General features: G+C 48.3%; 1 protein-coding gene across 2 annotated transcripts in view; it reads right to left on the bottom strand.

Moving 5' to 3' along the window:
- TTYH1 (tweety family member 1) overlaps positions 1 to 19044 on the bottom strand; it is a 193793-nt gene that overhangs the window by 44216 nt on the left and 130533 nt on the right. For both annotated transcript variants that reach the window (XM_077259616.1, XM_077259618.1), the window contains exon 3: positions 16761 to 16872. In XM_077259616.1, the coding sequence (XP_077115731.1) occupies positions 16761 to 16872 (112 nt within the window). The remainder of the gene's footprint in view (positions 1 to 16760; positions 16873 to 19044) is intronic.

Raw genomic sequence — 19044 nt, 5'->3', positions numbered from 1 at the left:
CCACTGATTGGCAGCTTGCTGACTGTACAGAGGAAGCTGCCAATCAGTGATGTGGGCGGGGTTATACAGAGCTCAGCATTCCGAGCACTGCTCCATCTGCAGCAGAGAAAACGGTGATTCTATTAAAACTACACCAAGCAGCCCAGTAAGTGACACATCACTGGAATCAGGGTCTCTGCCTCTACATCATGCTGCTCTCAGATTATATAGCGAAATCCCACTGGCAAATTCCCTTTAATGGGGGTCATCCCAATTGATCTCACCCTGGTGATCAGATCCTTACAAACATCTTTAAAGGAGTGATGAAGAAGACAGCATTTTTTGAAGGCTTTTTGCAAAGTTTGGAATTCATTGTACTCATTTTCCTAATGAGGCATTGAGAGATTTATAGGGTTTCTTCATTGCGTTATTGTAAATATCAGCAATTGCAGACACACTGGTTAGGGAGAAGTTAAAAGATTCCAAAAGGTCCTGGAAAAGGGATGGGGCTTAGTTGTTAAAATGTGTGTGCTTAACTTTTAGTTAAGTTTTTCAGTTAGAGAAAGTTTTTATAAAAAAGAATGTAGTCTCTTCTGTCTTGATTTCAGCAAGGGTTCCCAAGTTAAAGGAGCTCTATAGCCTTAGGCTACAAGTCTGCATTATAGGGTAGGTTGACAAGGACTAGCCTTCTTTTAAGCATTTCCTATTACCAGTCTGTGGCTGCCGTTTTTATTTAATAAAAGAGTTTGCAGCCCCAGGTTGGTGATTTCTCTAAAGCCATAGGAAGGAAGCAATCAAGACCTACACATTAAAGGATTCTCGTTCAGAAAGAATTGTGATAGGTGATGACCCAGGGATCATTAGTAAAAGTAAAGTTGAACATAATGATTTGAGGATATCCTAAGTATGTCTATTACATGCCAGTCCACACCTATCACCATGGTATAGGTGGCGTTGAATGCTCATCTTCTCGCTTTCATTTCTTAGGAAGTTCCAAAAAAAGCTGAGTTGGACACCTCTCCATTTACAGTTTCTGCAAGATGGGACCAGCAACTATTAGGCATTTTTAGCATATCTGAAAAAAATTTCCATAAATGTAACAACTATCTTTCAGTCCATAACATTTTAGCATATCAATATATTTCTTAATCTCCAATGTGCAAACAAAAGAGCAAGCAGTGTGGCCAATTTTTGGCAAGATCTTCAGTACATGTAATTGAACCCAAGCTGGGTAGATCCTCATCTAGACCCTTCGAATCTTGTACTGAGAAGTGTAACTGTGAATCCTCTACTGAGGAGTGTTACTGTGAATCCTGTATTGAGAAGTTTAACTGTGAATCCTGTATTGAGAAGTGTAATTGTGAATCTTCTACTGAGAAGTGTAACTGTGAATACAGTACTGGAAGTGTAACTGTGAATATAGTACTGAAAAGTGTAACTGTGAATCCTCTACTGACAAGTTTAACTGTGAATCCTCTACTGAGAAGTGTAACTGTGAATCCAGTACTGAGAAGTGTATCTGTAAATCCTCTACTGAGAAGTGTAACTCTGAATCCAGTACTGAGAAATGCAACTGTGAATCCAGTACTAAGAAATGTAGCTGTAAATCCAGTACTGAGAAGTGTAACTGTGAATCCAGTGCTGAGAAGTGTAACTGTGAATCCTGCACTAAGAGGTGTAACTGTGAATACTCTGTGAATACTCTACTGAGAAGTGTAACTGTGAATCCAGCACTGAAAGTGTAACTGTGAATCCTGTACTGAGAAGTGTTAATGGGAATACAGTACTAGGGGAGATAAAACACATACTTGAAGGTATCAGCTTTCACTCACACCGCTCCTCCTCCTTCCCCCCCCTTTTAAAGTGAATAATGAGTTCAGGTGGTGGGTGGAGAAGAAAAAGGCTCAAATGTGAAGGAAGACGAGTATACTTTGCAATATATTACAAAGTTTCTTCGTTACTTTTACTATTGTTTGATGCAAAGTTTGCGGAAGTGACCATGTAGCATTTATGTAACATTGTCCTTATTTCTGCTGCACCTTTAGCTTTTCTACATCCAATAATGTGCTGCACATATGTCTATGTGGCTGATATTAGCCAAACACTGACTCCTCCTCCTGAAATGTCATGAAATCTTCAATACTGATTTACGATGGAGAGTTAAAGACGGTGAGCAGCTTGCAATGTGCTAATCCTACGCCCAGTCTTAACCTCTTGCTTCCTAAGTATGGCTTAACGACAGAAGGACTGCTAAAATGTGATGCAATGGTTACGATGGCGGGTGGGCAACATTACAGTGTGAACAACCCTGAGGCAACATGTCTGTCTGATAATCTAGAAATAGTCTAATTGTGTCTGCACATGTGTGCAACTATGGGGGCCGGTGCACAGGTAGCAGTGCAACTATGGGGGCCGGTGCACAGGTAGCAGTGCAACTATGGGGGCCGGTGCACAGGTAGCAGTGCAACTATGGGGGCCGGTACACATGTAGCAGTGCAACTATGGGGGCCGGTGCACAGGTAGCAGTGCAACTATGGGGGCCGGTGCACAGGTAGCAGTGCAACTATGGGGGCCGGTGCACAGGTAGCAGTGCAACTATGGGGGCCGGTACACATGTAGCAGTGCAACTATGGGGGCCGGTACACATGTAGCAGTGCAACTATGGGGGCCGGTGCACAGGTAGCAGTGCAACTATGGGGGCCGGTGCACAGGTAGCAGTGCAACTATGGGGCTGGTGCACAGGTAGCAGTGCAACTATGGGGGCCGGTGCACAGGTAGCAGTGCAACTATGGGGCTGGTGCACAGGTAGCAGTGCAACTATGGGGGCCGGTGCACAGGTAGCAGTGCAACTATGGGGGCCGGTGCACAGGTAGCAGTGCAACTATGGGGGCCGGTGCACAGGTAGCAGTGCAACTATGGGGCTGGTGCACAGGTAGCAGTGCAACTATGGGGCTGGTGCACAGGTAGCAGTGCAACTATGGGGGCCGGTGCACAGGTAGCAGTGCAACTATGGGGGCCGGTGCACAGGTAGCAGTGCAACTATGGGGGCCGGTGCACAGGTAGCAGTGCAACTATGGGGGCCGGTGCACAGGTAGCAGTGCAACTATGGGGCCGGTGCACAGGTAGCAGTGTAACTATGGAGGCCAGTGCACAGGTAGCAGTGCAACTATGGGGGCCGGTGCACAGGTAGCAGTGTAACTATGGGGCCGGTGCACAGGTAGCAGTGCAACTATGGAGGCCAGTGCACAGGTAGCAGTGCAACTATGGGGCCGGTGCACAGGTAGCAGTGCAACTATGGGGGCCGGTGCACAGGTAGCAGTGCAACTATGGGGGCCGGTGCACAGGTAGCAGTGCAACTATGGAGGCCAGTGCACAGGTAGCAGTGCAACTATGGGGGCCGGTGCACAGGTAGCAGTGCAACTATGGGGCCGGTGCACAGGTAGCAGTGTAACTATGGAGGCCAGTGCACAGGTAGCAGTGCAACTATGGGGGCCGGTGCACAGGTAGCAGTGTAACTATGGGGCCGGTGCACAGGTAGCAGTGCAACTATGGGGCCGGTGCACAGGTAGCAGTGTAACTATGGGGCCGGTGCACAGGTAGCAGTGCAACTATGGGGCCGGTGCACAGGTAGCAGTGCAACTATGGGGGCCGGTGCACAGGTAGCAGTGCAACTATGGGGCCGGTGCACAGGTAGCAGTGCAACTATGGGGCCGGTGCACAGGTAGCAGTGCAACTATGGGGGCCGGTGCACAGGTAGCAGTGCAACTATGGGGGCTGGTGCACAGGTAGCAGTGCAACTATGGGGCCGGTGCACAGGTAGCAGTGCAACTATGGGGGCCGGTGCACAGGTAGCAGTGCAACTATGGGGGCCGGTACACAGGTAGCAGTGCAACTATGGGGCCGGTGCACAGGTAGCAGTGCAACTATGGGGGCCGGTGCACAGGTAGCAGTGCAACTATGGGGGCCGGTGCACAGGTGGCAGTGCAACTATGGGGGCCGGTGCACAGGTAGCAGTGCAACTATGGGGGCCGGTGCACAGGTGGCAGTGCAACTATGGGGCCGGTGCACAGGTAGCAGTGTAACTATGGAGGCCGGTGCACAGGTAGCAGTGCAACTATGGAGGCCGGTGCACAAGTAGCAGTGCAAATATGGAGGCCGGTGCACAGGTAGCAGTGCAACTATGGGGTCGGTGCACAGGTAGCAGTGCAACTATGGGGGCTGGTGCACAGGTAGCAGTGTAACTATGGGGGCCGGTGCACAGGTAGCAGTGCAACTATGGGGGCCGGTGCACAGGTAGCGGTGCAACTATGGGGGCTGGTGCACAGGTAGCAGTGCAACTATGGGGCCGGTGCACAGGTAGCAGTGTAACTATGGGGGCCGGTGCACAGGTAGCAGTGTAACTATGGGGCCGGTGCACAGGTAGCAGTGTAACTATGGGGCCGGTGCACAGGTAGCAGTGTAACTATGGGGGCTGGTGCACAGGTAGCGGTGCTAACGGGGCTGCGGTGCTAATGGGGCCTCGCTGCTCGGCGAAGCCCAATGGTGTAGGTGCCACAAAAAAAGACTTGCAGATTTTTTTCCATCATGGTCCAGAAACTTCACTTTACGGCTCTGGAACTTTCACAGTCAGTTATGAAATCATCAGATTTCTACAAAAGTTTTTCTGATCTACACTTTATTTAATTTTTCACAGTTTTTAAGATCTCTGCATCCTGACAATAAAACACTTCCCAGATTTCCTGCTTCTGGAAGCGTTAGCCCTAATACTGTTACTGTGCATGTGAATGGAAAAAATGTTACTATTCATTGATGGCAAGCAGAGATCTTAAAACTGAGAAATTAGAGTTGCCAAATAAAACATGTTCTATCAGTTGCACAGAGAGGCATATCGATTGTGGTCGTAGAGAATCTGACCGCAACTGGGCCCATGCTGGATGAGCGAGGCACCAATTTCAGCTCAATGTTTGTCCGAGGACAAGATAACAGGATAGGGGAAAGTACACAAAAAAAAAGGCCCAGGACATTATCCCTGGAAGGGACTCAGGACGGGGGACATTATACCTGGATGTAGGATATTATACCAAGAAGGTGCTTAAAATGTGGGACATTATACCTGGATGGAGGACATTACTACAGGAAGGGGCCAGGATGGAGGACATTACTACAGGAAGGGGCAGGATGGAGAATATTATTTCAGAAAGGGGCCAGAATTTGGGACATTATTACAGGAAGGTCCCAGGATGGAGGAAATTATTACAGGAAGGGCCAGGATGGAGGACATTACTACAGGAAGGGGCCAGGATGGAGGACATTACTATAGGAAGGTGCCTGGATGGAGGACATTACTATAGGAAGGGGCCAGGATGGAGGACATTATTACGGGAAGGGGCCAGGATGGAGGAAATTATTACAGGAAGGGCCAGGATGGAGGACATTATTAAAGAAAGGGGGCAGGATTGAGGACATTAGTACAGGTAGGGGCCAGAATGGAGGACATTATTACAGGAAGGGGCAGGATGGAGGATATTATTTCAGAAAGGGGCCAGAATTTGGGACATTATTACAGGAAGGGACCAGGATGGAGGAAATTATTACAGGAAGGGCCAGGATGGAGGACATTACTACAGGAAGGGGCCAGGATGGAGGACATTACTATAGGAAGGTGCCTGGATGGAGGACATTACTATAGGAAGGGGCCAGGATGGAGGACATTATTACGGGAAGGGGTCAGGATGGAGGAAATTATTAAAGGGGGCAGGATTGAGGACATTAGTACAGGTAGGGGCCAGAATGGAGGACATTATTACAGGAAGGGACCAGGATGGAGGACATTACTACAGAAAGGGGCCAGGATGGAGGACATTACTATAGGAAGGGGCCAGGATGGAGTACATCATTGCAGGAAGGAGCCAGGACAGAGGACATTATTACAGGAAGGGGTCAGGATGGAGGACATTACTATAGGAAGGGGCCAGGACGGAGGACATTACTATAGGAAGGGACCAGGATGGAGAACCTTATTAAAGAAAGGGGCCAGGATGGAGGACATTATTACAGGAAGGGACCAGGATGGAGGAAATTATTACAGGAAGGGCCAGGATGGAGGACATTATTACGGGAAGGGGCCAGGATGGAGGACATTATTACAGGTAGGGGCCAGAATGGAGGACATTACAGGAAAGGGCCAGGATGGAGGACATTGCTACAGGAAGGGGCCAGGATGGAGGCCATTATTACAGGAAGGGGTCAGGATGGAGGACATTACTATAGGAAGGGGCCAGGATGGAGGACATTACTATAGGAAGGGGCCAGGATGGAGAACATTATTACAGGAAGGGGCCAGGATGGAGGAAATTATTACAGGAAGGGCCAGGATGTAGGACATTATTAAAGAAAGGGGCCAGGATTGAGGACATTATTATAGGTAGGGGCCAGAATGGAGGACATTATTACAGGAAGGGGCCAGGATGGAGTACATTATTGCAGGAAGGAGCCAGGATGGAGGACATTATTACAGGAAGGGGCCAGGATGGAGGACATTACTACAAAAAGGATCCAGGATGGAGGACATTACTACAGGAAGGGGCCAGGATGGAGTTCACTATTACAGGAAAGGGGCCAGGATGGAGGACATTATTACAGGAAGGGGCCAGGATGAGGACATTACTACAGGAAGGCGCCAGGATGGAGGACATTACTATAGGAAGGGGCCAGGATGGAGTACATTATTGCAGGAAGGAGCCAGGATGGAGGACATTATTACAGGAAGGGGCCAGGATGGAGGACATTACTACAAAAAGGATCCAGGATGGAGGACATTACTACAGGAAGGGGCCAGGATGGAGTTCACTATTACAGGAAGGGGCCAGGATGGAGGACATTACTACAAAAAGGATCCAGGATGGAGGACATTACTACAGGAAGGGGCCAGGATGGAGTTCACTATTACAGGAAAGGGGCCAGGATGGAGGACATTATTACAGGAAGGGGCCAGGATGAGGACATTACTACAGGAAGGCGCCAGGATGGAGGACATTACTATAGGAAGGGGCCAGGATGGAGTACATTATTGCAGGAAGGAGCCAGGATGGAGGACATTATTACAGGAAGGGGCCAGGATGGAGGACATTACTACAAAAAGGATCCAGGATGGAGGACATTACTACAGGAAGGGGCCAGGATGGAGTTCACTATTACAGGAAAGGGGCCAGGATGGAGGACATTATTACAGGAAGGGGCCAGGATAGGGGACATTATATCAGGAAGGGACCTGGTATCAGGGAGATTATTACAGGATAGGGGACATTATTACATGTGGGAGGGGCAAACATATATCTTTATAGGATCTGGAATGCTACAAGGGCTTATACATCTGTCTAACAGGCAGCTGGTGGCCCAGGTCCAAATTTTGACCCAGGGCCCATCGGATCTATATGTAAAACTGTAACGACATGTTCACATGCCGCGTTTTTTTCAGCATGCTTTAATGTACCAGCAAAATGAATGACATTTCTGAAATCTCATGCCTATTATTTCCTTACAGGTTTGAACCTTTTAAAGCATTTTTTCACATCTGCAGCATGTCAATTCTTTCATTGTTTCACAGAATTTTTAATCCATGCAAATGACTGGGAACAAAAAGCAAGTAAAAAAACCCCATCAAAAACGCACCCAAAAAAACGCACCCAAAAAGCAGGTATTTTACTCCATTTTTTTTCCTGTCGACACTTAGCAGTAGAAAAATTTGTTTCAAATACAAAGTGTGTGCACCTACCCTGAGGCTACGGTCTCACAGTGAGTATTGGGTGAGGTTTTGATGTTGCAGATTACATGCGGTTTTTACCTACGGATTATCCGTATCTAACGCACGTCTATGGGGAAATTCCGAACAGAAAACTCTGCGTACCCGCAAAGGACATTGTCATACTTTCATTTCGAAACACGCTCCTCAGGTCAGCTTACGCTGTGCAAAAAAATATCACAGTGGGCAGGAGATTTCTATAAATCCCATCCACTTTGCTAAAACTATAAGAAGCTGCGCCAAAAACTCACCAAAAACTTGTTATGGGAAGAATTACAAGCAGAAAATAGTCCTACATGTTTCTGTACCTGTGATTTAATTGTGATATCTTGCCACTCTGGACCTCCAGTGAGCAGCTGTAAAGTGTGGGAAATCCTTGTGACAAGTGATTAATTTCCCTGCAGCTCCCCCGCAGGAGAAGTGAAGCATTACATATAAACTTGGAAAAGCCACAAACAATTTTCTACTTGGTAGGTTTTTCTTTTAGATTCCTTTATATTGGAGAGCAGTAAAGCCATCTCTATACACCCCCAATATTTCCTCCTAATCACTTTTTAGCAATGGATTTGGGGAACCTGTAGCATAAACCTTAACATTCACAACCTGCACATGGGGATTGTCCACCTCTGGGGAACATTGTTTTTTTAATTATTATTATTATTATTATTTAATTTTGAAGACAGCAATAGACAACACAACATGGAGGCTATAGTAGGTAAACAGTGTAAAAATTGTAAAAAAACCCCCACAATAACAAAAATAGTTCTTAGCCAAGTAAAAGGAAAAAAAAGGGGGACAACCCCTAATTTCAGGCCGCAATGTTCTTCAAGAAGATGTGGGACTGACAAGTCAACCTGTTACTGTGTCTAAGTCCTGAGAACACCTGAGGCGCTAGGGCTACAGACAGGGGCGTAACTACCGCGGTCGCAGGGGTCGCAATTGCGACGGGGCCCGCAGTGCTTAGGGGCCCCTAAGAACTCTGAGCTACAAAATGGGCCGCCGGCCCTTTAAATAAACCTTCTTTACAGGCCCTGGTGCGCGTGCACTCTCTCAGTGCATGCGCGATCACGGGTGGGACTGCACTTGTCACGGCAGCAGAGCCCCTCCACCGCAGAGAGCCGCACACCACTACTATAGCTGCAGCTGCTCTGTGCGCACAGGACCTGTGATGAGGTCACAGGAGGGGAGGAGTCGGAGTCACATGATCAAGGGCTTCCGTGTAGTGCAGGACAGTAGTGCAGTGCTGGTTGTCATCATGCTGGAGGAGGGTAAGCTTTTGTGTGAGGTCAGGAGGGGTTTGTGTGGATGTAGCAGAGCAGTGTGTGTATGAGGTGTACGGAGCGGAGCCGTGTGTGTATGAGGTGTACGGAGCGGAGCCGTGTGTGTATGAGGTGTACGGAGCGGAGCCGTGTGTGTATGAGGTGTACGGAGCGGAGCTGTGTGTGTATGAGGTGTACGGAGCGGAGCTGTGTGTGTATGAGGTGAGCGGAGCCGTGTGTGTATGAGGTGTACAGAGCGGAGCAGTGTGTGTATGAGGTGTACAAGGCGGAGCTGGGTGTGTATGAGGTGTACAAGGCAGAGCTGGGTGTGTATGAGGTGTACGGAGCGGAGCCGGGTGTGTATGAGGTGTACAAGGCGGAGCCGGGTGTGTACGAGGTGTACGGAGCGGAGCCGTGTGTGTACGAGGTGTACAAGGCGGAGCCGTGTGTGTACGAGGTGTACGGAGCATAGCCGTGTGTGTACGAGGTGTACGGAGCGGAGCCATGTGTGTACGAGGTATATGGAGCGGAGCCGGGTGTGTACGAGGTGTACGGAGGGGAGCCGCATGTGCAATGTGTACGGAGCTCAGCCGCGTGTGTAGGAGTAACTATGTGTGGCCATTATACTGTAGGCAATATCATGTGTGGCCAATTGTACAGTATGGAGCACTATGTGTGGCCATTGTACAGTATGGACAGGGGCGTAACTACCGCGGTTGCAGCGGTCGCCACTGCCAGGGGCCCGGGGCCGGCAGGTCAGAGCAGGGCCGGACTGGCCATCGGGCACTTCTGGCAAATGCCAGAAGAGCCGGTGCCAGTCATGGGCCGCTCGATCCGCCTCCCCCCGCCGCCGCCGACTCACCCCCCCTGCCGTCACATTCAACTATACCGGCGTCTATGACGCCGGTACAGTTGAATGCAATGACGGAGGAGAGAGCGTCTACAGACGCTCCCTCTCCCATCATTCCCCGCTCTGCCTCTGACACTGCAGGTGCGCGATGACGTCATATCATCGCGCACCTGCTGTGTCCCGGGCAGACTGCAGCCGAGCCTGAGATCGGAGCAGGAAGCAACGCTGGCAAGAGGAAAGGTAAGGAGAGTGTTTTTTTGTTTTTTTACTGGACTGTGGGGGCATTCTCGGGGGGGCGAGAGATGCGGGCTGTGCTGTATATACCACTGTGCGGGCTGTGCTGGATAGACCACTATGCGGGCTGTGCTGGATAGACCACTGTGCGGGCTGTGCTGGATAGACCACTGTGCGGGCTGTGCTGGCACCCAACACCATATTGCAGTGCAGGAGATTCCTCCTGCACAACAACAGTCCGAGGCGTATCTAGGGGAAGGGGGCAGCCGGGGCACGTGAGAGACAGGAAGCAGCTCCAGTCATCACGATGAGACAGCTTCTCAATCTGTTTTTTCCCCCCTCATACATCTCATGTACCTCTGAATGAGATCGTATTTAAGAGAAAGCCAAAATAACCCCGGGACAGAAGGCGAGAGCAGGGGGGAGGTGCGGGACAGAGCCGCTTTAGTCAGGAGAAGCTGAGGAGCTGCAGCCGGTTTACATCAGCCACCCCTGTACCAGAGAGGAGATTGTGAGTTGTGTATATGAGCTGGTATCTCTGGTGTGTGTGTTTGTGTGTGTGTGATATCTGTAGTATGTGTGTGTGTGATATCTGTAGTGTGTGTGATAACTGTAGTATGTGTGTGATATCTGTAGTATGTCTGTGTGTGTGTGATATCTGTAGTGTGTGTGTGATAACTGTAGTATGTGTGTGATATCTGTAATATGATGTATGTGTGTGTGATATCTGTAGTGTGTGTGTGATATCTGTAGTGTGTGTGATAACTGTAGTATGTGTGTGATATCTGTAGTATGTCTGTGTGTGTGTGATATCTGTAGTGTGTGTGTGATAACTGTAGTATGTGTGTGATATCTGTAATATGATGTATGTGTGTGTGATATCTGTAGTGTGTGTGTGATATCTGTAGTATGTGTGTATGTGTGATATCTGTAGTGTGTGTGTGATAACTGATGTGTGTGTGTGTGTGTGTGTGTGTGTGAGATATCTGTAGTATGATGTGTGTGTGTGTGTGTGATATCTGTAGTGTGTGTGTGATATCTGTAGTATGAGTGTGTGTGAGGCAGCGGCGTAACTACCACGGTCACAGCTGCAAGCGGCTCTGGCAGGTCAGGGGGCCGTGTGTCCCCTTGAGCCTGTCTCCCTTATGCTTGTGTCCCCATGTGCCAGTCTCCCTTGCCCATTAGTCCCTGTGTGTCCCCATGTGCCTGTCTCCTTTGTCCCCTTGTGCTTGTGTCAGTCTCCTTCGCCCACTAGTCCCTGTGTGTCAGTCTCCCTTTCCCACTTGTCCCTGTGTGTCAGTCTCCCTTTCCCACTTGTCCCTGTGTGTCCCCTTGTGCTTGTATCCCTTGTGTCAGTCTCTTGCCCACTAGTCCCTGTGTGTCCCCTTGTGCCTGTCTCCCTTGTCCCCTTGTGCTTGTCCCTTGTCCCCGTGTGTCCCCGTGTGCCAGTCTCCCTTGCCCACTTGTCCCCGTGTGCCCCTTGTGTCAGTCTCCATTGTCCCCTTGTGCCTGTCTCCCTTGTCCCCTTGTGCTTGTCCCTTGTCCCCGTGTGTCCCCTTGTGTCAGTCTCCATTGCCCACTAGTCCCCTTGTATCAGTCTCCCTTGCCCACTAGTCCCTGTGTCCCCGTGTGCCAGTCTCCCTTGTCCACTAGTCCCCGTGTGCCCTTTGTGTCAGTCTCCCTTGCCCACTTGTCCCCGTGTGCCCCTTGTGTCAGTCTCCATTGTCCCCTTGTGTCAGTCTCCCTTGCCCACTAGTCCCCTTGTAACCTTCTCCCCTGCCTCCTAGCCCCCATGTGTCCCCTTGTGCCTGTCTTCCTTGCACACTTGTGCCCTCTCCCCTGCCCCCTAGTCACCATTTGCTCGTGTCTTTCTCACTGCCCCTGTATGGAGGGGCTGCATTATACTATGAGGGGGGCTGCATTGTATTCTATGGGGGTTACATTGAATTTTATGGCGGGGGGGGGCCCCATTTGGAAGTTCGCACCGGGGCCCATAACTTTGTAGTTACGCCACTGGCTACAGAGGTCCACATCAGTAGTACAGAAAGCAAACCCTAAAGTGGCCCCCTTCATATACTCATCACCAGGCATAGCAGAGCATTTCGTTTTTTTCTTTTTGCCAGCGGCTTAGGATACACAATGAGCCAACACGGTTCCGCATGAATGACTCGCTGCTGCGATGCATTGTGACAACTAACCCCCTTGGGATATTAGAGGAGGCAGGAGCTCGGCAGCCGAGGAGGACGCTTTCTACATGTGTAGTAGACGTTCTAGGGGTTAAAATGGACCCACCAAATACTGACACTTAAAAATAAAGAAAAGGATGAGAATGGAATCCCTAGATTAAAAAGCTATAGATAGCTCACATCTGGAGGAACATATTGGGATTACCAAAAAAAATGCAGCAATAAGTCTGTTGTGTAGGTTAAGTAGGAAAGGACTTAACTTGTGGGTTACTAGCAACCTCCACCAAGCAATCTGCTTATTTTTACAATTCCCTTTAAAGCTCTACTCGCGATTCGAGATACAAGGGCATTAGTGAGGTCAGACTTTGGCTGATGATACGGTCCAGCTCACAATTGGCTCTCCAAGGTATCTCAAAGGAGTTTGTTGGCTGTGATGATGGGCCAGGGTGGAAAATTTGGATCTAGTCCCCCACCTGCATGTTGGTCAGAAGTATGGGCCGTTGTAGCGTTCTATATCCTATAAAGACATATGTGTTCACCCTACATATAGTAATGTCCTCCATCCTGGCTCTTTCCTGTATTAATCTCCTCCATCCTGAACCTTTCCTGCTGTAATGTACCCATCCGGGGCCCCTTCCAGTAATAATGCCCCCATCATGGGCACCATGCTATATCAATGTCCCCAATCCTGGCCCTCTTCCAAGTATAGTGGTCTCCATCCTGAGCTCCTTTATTATATAATGTCCCCATCCTGGACCTCTTCCTGGTATAATGACCCCATCTTGGGCCCCTTCCTGGTATGATGACCCCATCTTGGGCCCCTTCCTGGTATAATGTTCCCTATCTTGGTACAATGTTCCACATCCTGGGCCCCTTACTGGTGTAATGCCCCCCATCCTGGGACCCTTTTCGGTATAATGTCCCCTATCCAAGGCCCCTTCCAGTAATAATGCCCACCACCATGGGCACCAAGCTATAACAATGTCCCCAATCCTGGGCCTCTTCCTTGCATAATGTCCCCCCATTCAGGACCCCTTCCTGGATTAATGTGCTCATCCTGAGCACCTTCCTGCTATAATGTCCCACATACTGGGCTCCTTCCTGGTATAATGCCTTCTATCCTGGGCCCCTTCTAAGTATAATGTCCCCCATCCTGAGCCCCTTCCTTGTATAATATCCCCCATTCTGGACCTCTTCCTGGTATAATGTCTCCATCTTGGGCTCCTCCCTGGTCTAATATTCCCTATCTTGGTACAATGTTCCACATCCTGGGCCCTTTACTGGTATAATGCCCCCAATCCTGGGTCCCTTTCCAGTATAATGTTCCACATACTGGGCACCTTCCTGGTATAATGCCTTCCATCCTGGGCCCTTTCAAGTATAATATCGCCCATCTGATCCCCATCCTTGTATAATGCCCCCATCCTGGGTCCCTTCCCGGTATAATGTCCCCTATCCAATGCCCCTTCCTGGTATAATGTACCTCACCCTAGTATAATGTCCTATATCTTGGGCCCCTTCCTGGTATAATGCCTTTCATCCAGGGCCCCTTTCTGGTATAATGTCCCCCATTCCGGGCCACTTCCAGGTATAATGTCCCTCATCATTGTATTATGTCCCCCAGGGCCATTCCGTTGTTATCCAGTACATTGTAAACATAAATAAATGTTTATTCTTATCTTCTCCCACGACCCCACGACATGCAGAGTCCTCTATAGCCAATGCGGAAGCCGGTAGCTGACTTCGGTGTGCTGGCACAGGCAGTACCGACCTTTGCTGCTGGCTTCTGATTGGCCGGCAGTGAGTATTGCAGTGTCGTAATACAGTTCAACTGAATGAGCATCCAAGGACATACATGCCTTACTTCCTGGGCCCCTTCAAGTATAATATCCCCCATCCTGAGCCCCCTTCCTTGTATAATGTGCCCATCCTGAGCCCCTTCCTTGTATAATGTCCCCATCTTGGGCCCCTTCCTGGTATAATGTCCCTATCTTGGTACAATGTTCCACATACTGGGCCCCTTACTGTTATAATGCCCCCCATCCTGGGTCCCATCCTGGTATAATGTCCCTCATCCTAGTATAATGTCCCACATCTTGGGCCCCTTCCTGGTATAATGCCTTTTATCCAGACCCCCTTTCTGGTATAATGTCCCCCATTCTGGGCCCCTTCCAGGTATAATGTCACTCACCATTGTATAATGTCCCCCATCCTGCGCCCCTTCTCGGTATAATGTCACCCATTCAGGGCCCCTTCCTCGTATAATGGCCTCTTCCTGGTAAAATGTCCTCCCTCATGGTATAATGCTCCCCATCCAGGGCCATTCTGTTCTTCTCAAGTACATTTTAAAAATAAATAAATGTTTATTCTTATCTTCTCCAGCTCCCACGACATGCGGCATCTTCCTCTAAAGCCAATGCGGTAACCGGTAGCTGACTTCAGTGTGCTGGCACAGGCAGCACCGGCATTTGCTGCTGGCTTCTGATTGGCCGGCAGTGAGTATTCCAGTGCCGTAATACAGTTCAACAGAGTGAGCATCCAAGGACACGCATCTAGGTGAAAGAAGCGTTGGCGTCGGCATTGTTCCAGTCGTGGTGACCATGATTGTGATGCCTCTATATGTCAGTCAAGTTCTTACAAACTGAGCTCAGCTAGACTGTTCTTAAAGGAGTTGTCTAAATCTGGGAACAAGAAGTTCAGGTTCTAGATGCCAAAGAGTAATTCTTCCTTGGCCAAGGTAAAAAGTTAGGATATGAATCTGTAGGAAAACCTAGCTGTGGGTGGATACGAACTTACTGACCTGTGACCCAACCTGTGATCTAACAATTGCACTCCTATATGATGCCACAAGACATCTTCCAGCAAACTTGATTGACTTCTTGAGAGAAAGTTGCCGGTAAGGAAGAGCCAGTTATTTTCAGTGATAGAGCCGCTAAGAATGTTAGATGTTGAGGAATTACGAGATCAAAGAAATCCATCTTTGAAGGTTTTCTTGTTTTCTTAGTATAGAAGTTCTATCAAAAACAATCCCAGGATTACCTATATGACCACTTAGGTCAACTTCTAGGTCCCAGATACAGGTCAGAGCTTAACTCACTTGTGCTAAGTCGAATTCTTTAAGATACTTCAAAAGTATCAGCGACTCTGAAGAATTAAGTGGATTGAGCCTCCTTTGAAGTTCCTTCAATCCTACACGGACCTTCTTCGTCACTTGTGAAGTTCTTTACTTTCTGTTGTAGTTCCTGTCCTTGGCCATTGCTGCTACATAAGCTTAAAGATGGGTCATACATATAGATTAGTAAGGCCGGAGATAAGAAACCCAAAGTTCCTTCATGACACTGTGGCCAACTGTGTCTCCAAAAACAAATACAGCAGGTAAACCAGTTTTGGATGCATTGTTGGCCACTTTTTTAGGAAGCTCTCGCTGTGTTTTGCAGTGGTGTCTCATATCAGACAGACAGTCCCCATAGCCCTCTATGAACCCGTGCATCGGACTTTACCCAACGGGATGCTATCAATCCCATATTAACATGGAAGTAAAGAAATTGAACATTGAAGGTCTGATGAAGGCACAGTACAGTGCAGAAACGTGGCTTTTTTTACAGTTTCAGAAAACCCCATTTAAAAACCAAATTATTGTGCTTTTTTTCACTCTCCCGGTCCAACATCGAGTCTCTGCCGCTGCTCCCGGTATCTTTGTTGTCTGCGGTGTTGATGTCATGTTGATAGCGCTGCAGCCACTCGGCGGCTCTGAGCGGCTTGTGTCATCTACTTGAGCTCAGATTGGCAAAACTATGGCAGTTCTGCAGACAATAACTGACAGTGGAAACTATATCTGGGGTCAAAGGTTTTCTGGAAACTGGAAAACCCCTTTAATAAATTGTAACCTTTCTTAAGCTGTGAATTAACTTTGTAGGTGGCCCTAGGTGAGGTTTTCCTTGAAATTTCCTTAAAAGGACTTTAACATTGATGGGCTATCCATAGGATAGGTCATCGATGTCTGATCAGTTGGAAGTGCGACACCCGGCACCCCAACAAATCAGCTGTTCCCAGTGTCAGTGGTGGCTGGAACGACTCCATCAACAGAATAGTGGCCGCAGCCGGGTACTGCACTCCCTCTATTGATTAGAATAGGAGGCGGATGTGCAGTACCCGGCCGCAGCCACTATATATTCAACGGAGCTGTGCTACCCAACTCCGTAACTGCTGTGGGACAGCTGATTAGTGTTGCACCCCCACTGATTAGACATTGATGACCTTTCCTAAGAAAAGGCCATCAATGTTAAAGTCTCAGACAAACCCTTTAAGGAAATTTCAAGGCAAGCCCCCCTAGGCTCATTTTATGGAGACCTAAAAGTGGACCATGTCTTGTCTTTGTCATAATGGACAACCTATGAAAAAAAGATAACATTTAGGTGATGCATATCATACATGATATCTGAAAAACTCACCAACGAGTCAATGGAGGCCAACGTGTGGTTGGCATTCATCAGAGAGTAGGTCACTTGATATACGCCATCATTTGTTTCACTGTTTCCATAAAAACCGATACCAATACCAGCACTGTGAGGAGAAAAAAAAAGGTTATAGAAGTGTTGTGTCACTGTAAATCCCAAGATAGCATTAACAAGGAATTAATTTACACTGCTTAAAAGTCCCAATTAACTTGCATCTTAAAAGGAATTTTTAAGTGGCTCGGCCCGATATCTCCAAGGAGTTGTTATCTAGGTCTGCCTAGATAGCCTAGAAAAATAAAAAAAAATCTTCAGATGTATATTCAATCTATGTTGGATTTTATGTATTTACAGTACACTTATCTCTCCATTTGCTCTATTACGTACAGGACTAGAGAATCATCCAATAGGACCAGGTTCTACCACAATGATGGTCCTCAAAGGTTCAGAAGAAGACAACCATCTCCAGAGGTGACAATCTCTAGGGTCTATTTGTTATTAGTTGCTTCACAAATAGAGTTTACTTTTATTCATCTTCTGTATTCAAAAATACCAAGGAAATTTACAATGATATGTAAATGATCTACACCGATCATGGAACCCTAGAATGTTAGAGTTGGAAGGGAGCTCCAGGGTCATCATGTCTGAAGCCCTGCTCAATGTAGGATTCACTAAACCATCTCTGACAGATGTCTGTCCAGCCTCTGTTTGAAGACTTCCATTAAAGGAGAACTCACCACCTCTCGTGGCAGCCTGATGGGGGGTTGTCCCTCTGAATCACTAGATCTGATGGCTTGTGCGACCTTCTTTTGTATGACTCAAATAAAGACCCTAGGTTAATTAAAATATCCAAAGCTCCAAAACCATGTTTATTTGGGGGCGATAAGGAACCAATGAAACGGTTAGGCTCTTAATAATTTTCCCTGGTAGGCCAAAGGAACCATAATTTTGCACTGATTATGTCTGTTCTTTGCAAACTTAGATGTACACTGAGTTCAGAATTATTAGACAAGTTGTATTTTGATCACATGATACTTTTTAAACATGTTGTCCTACTCCAAGCTGTTCAGGCTTGAGAGCCAACTACCAATTAAGTAAATCAGTTGATGTGCATCTCTGTAATGAGGAGGGGTGTTGTCTAATGACATCAAAACCCTATATAAGGTGTGCTTAATTATTAGGCAACTTCCTTTCCTTTGGCAAAATGGGTCAGAAGAGAGATTTGACTGGCTCTGAAAAGTCCAAAATTGTGAGCTGTCTTGCAGAGGGATGCAGCATTCTTGCCACCTCCTGTCGCCTCCAACTAAAAAATATTGCCAGAATCCGTCCCTTCCTCAGCCCACAATCTACTAAAACTCTTGTGCATGCCCTCATCATCTCCCGCCTCGATTACTGCAACACCCTCCTCTGTGGCCTCCCCGCTAACTCCCTTGCACCACTCCAGTCTGTCCTCAACTCTGCTGCTCGACTAATCCACCTCTCTCCTCGCTACTCCTCTGCTTCTCCCCTCTGCAAATCCCTCCACTGGCTCCCAATTCCCCAACGAATCCAGTTCAGACTACTAACACTGATCTACAAAGCCAACCTGTCCCCTTCCTATATGTCTGAACTAATCTCCCACTATCTTCCCTCACGTAATCTTCGATCTTCCTAAGACCTCCTACTCTCCTCCACACTTATTCGTTCCTCACACAACCGCCTCCAAGATTTCTCCCGAATATCCCCCATCCTCTGGAATTCCACGCCTCAACACGTCCGATTATCCACCACCCTCGGATCCTTCAGACAGAACCTGAAAACCCATCTCTTCAGGAAAGCCTACAGCCTGCAATAACCATTCTGCCGCCTCACCAACCACCCAAGCTACCGCCTCACCAACCACCAGAGCTGCCGCACCACCACTCACCTGAGCTGCTGCCACGTCACCAACCACCCGAGCTGCCGCGTCACCACCGCCAGAGCTGCCGCCTCACCAACCACCCAAGCTGCCTCTCACCAACCACCCGAGCTGCCGCCTTACCACCACCAGAGCTGCCGCCTCACCACCACCAGTGCTGCAGCACACCGACCTCCTGTCTCTTCCCCATTATCCAGAAGAATGTAAGTCCGCAAGGACAGGGTCCTCTCCCCTCTGTACCAGTCTGTCATTGTAAATTTGTTTACTGTTAACGATATCTATAACCCTGTATGTAACCCCTTTTCACATGAACAGCACCATGGAATTAAAGGGCCACTGTCACCCCCTCCAGCCGTTATAAACTAAAAGAGCCACCTTGTGCAG

The sequence above is a fragment of the Ranitomeya variabilis genome, chromosome 4, assembly GCF_051348905.1.
Source record: "Ranitomeya variabilis isolate aRanVar5 chromosome 4, aRanVar5.hap1, whole genome shotgun sequence".
NCBI lineage: Eukaryota > Metazoa > Chordata > Amphibia > Anura > Dendrobatidae > Ranitomeya > Ranitomeya variabilis.
Note: the sequence above shows the minus strand (reverse complement) of the source record. Positions and strands in the feature narration are given on the sequence as shown.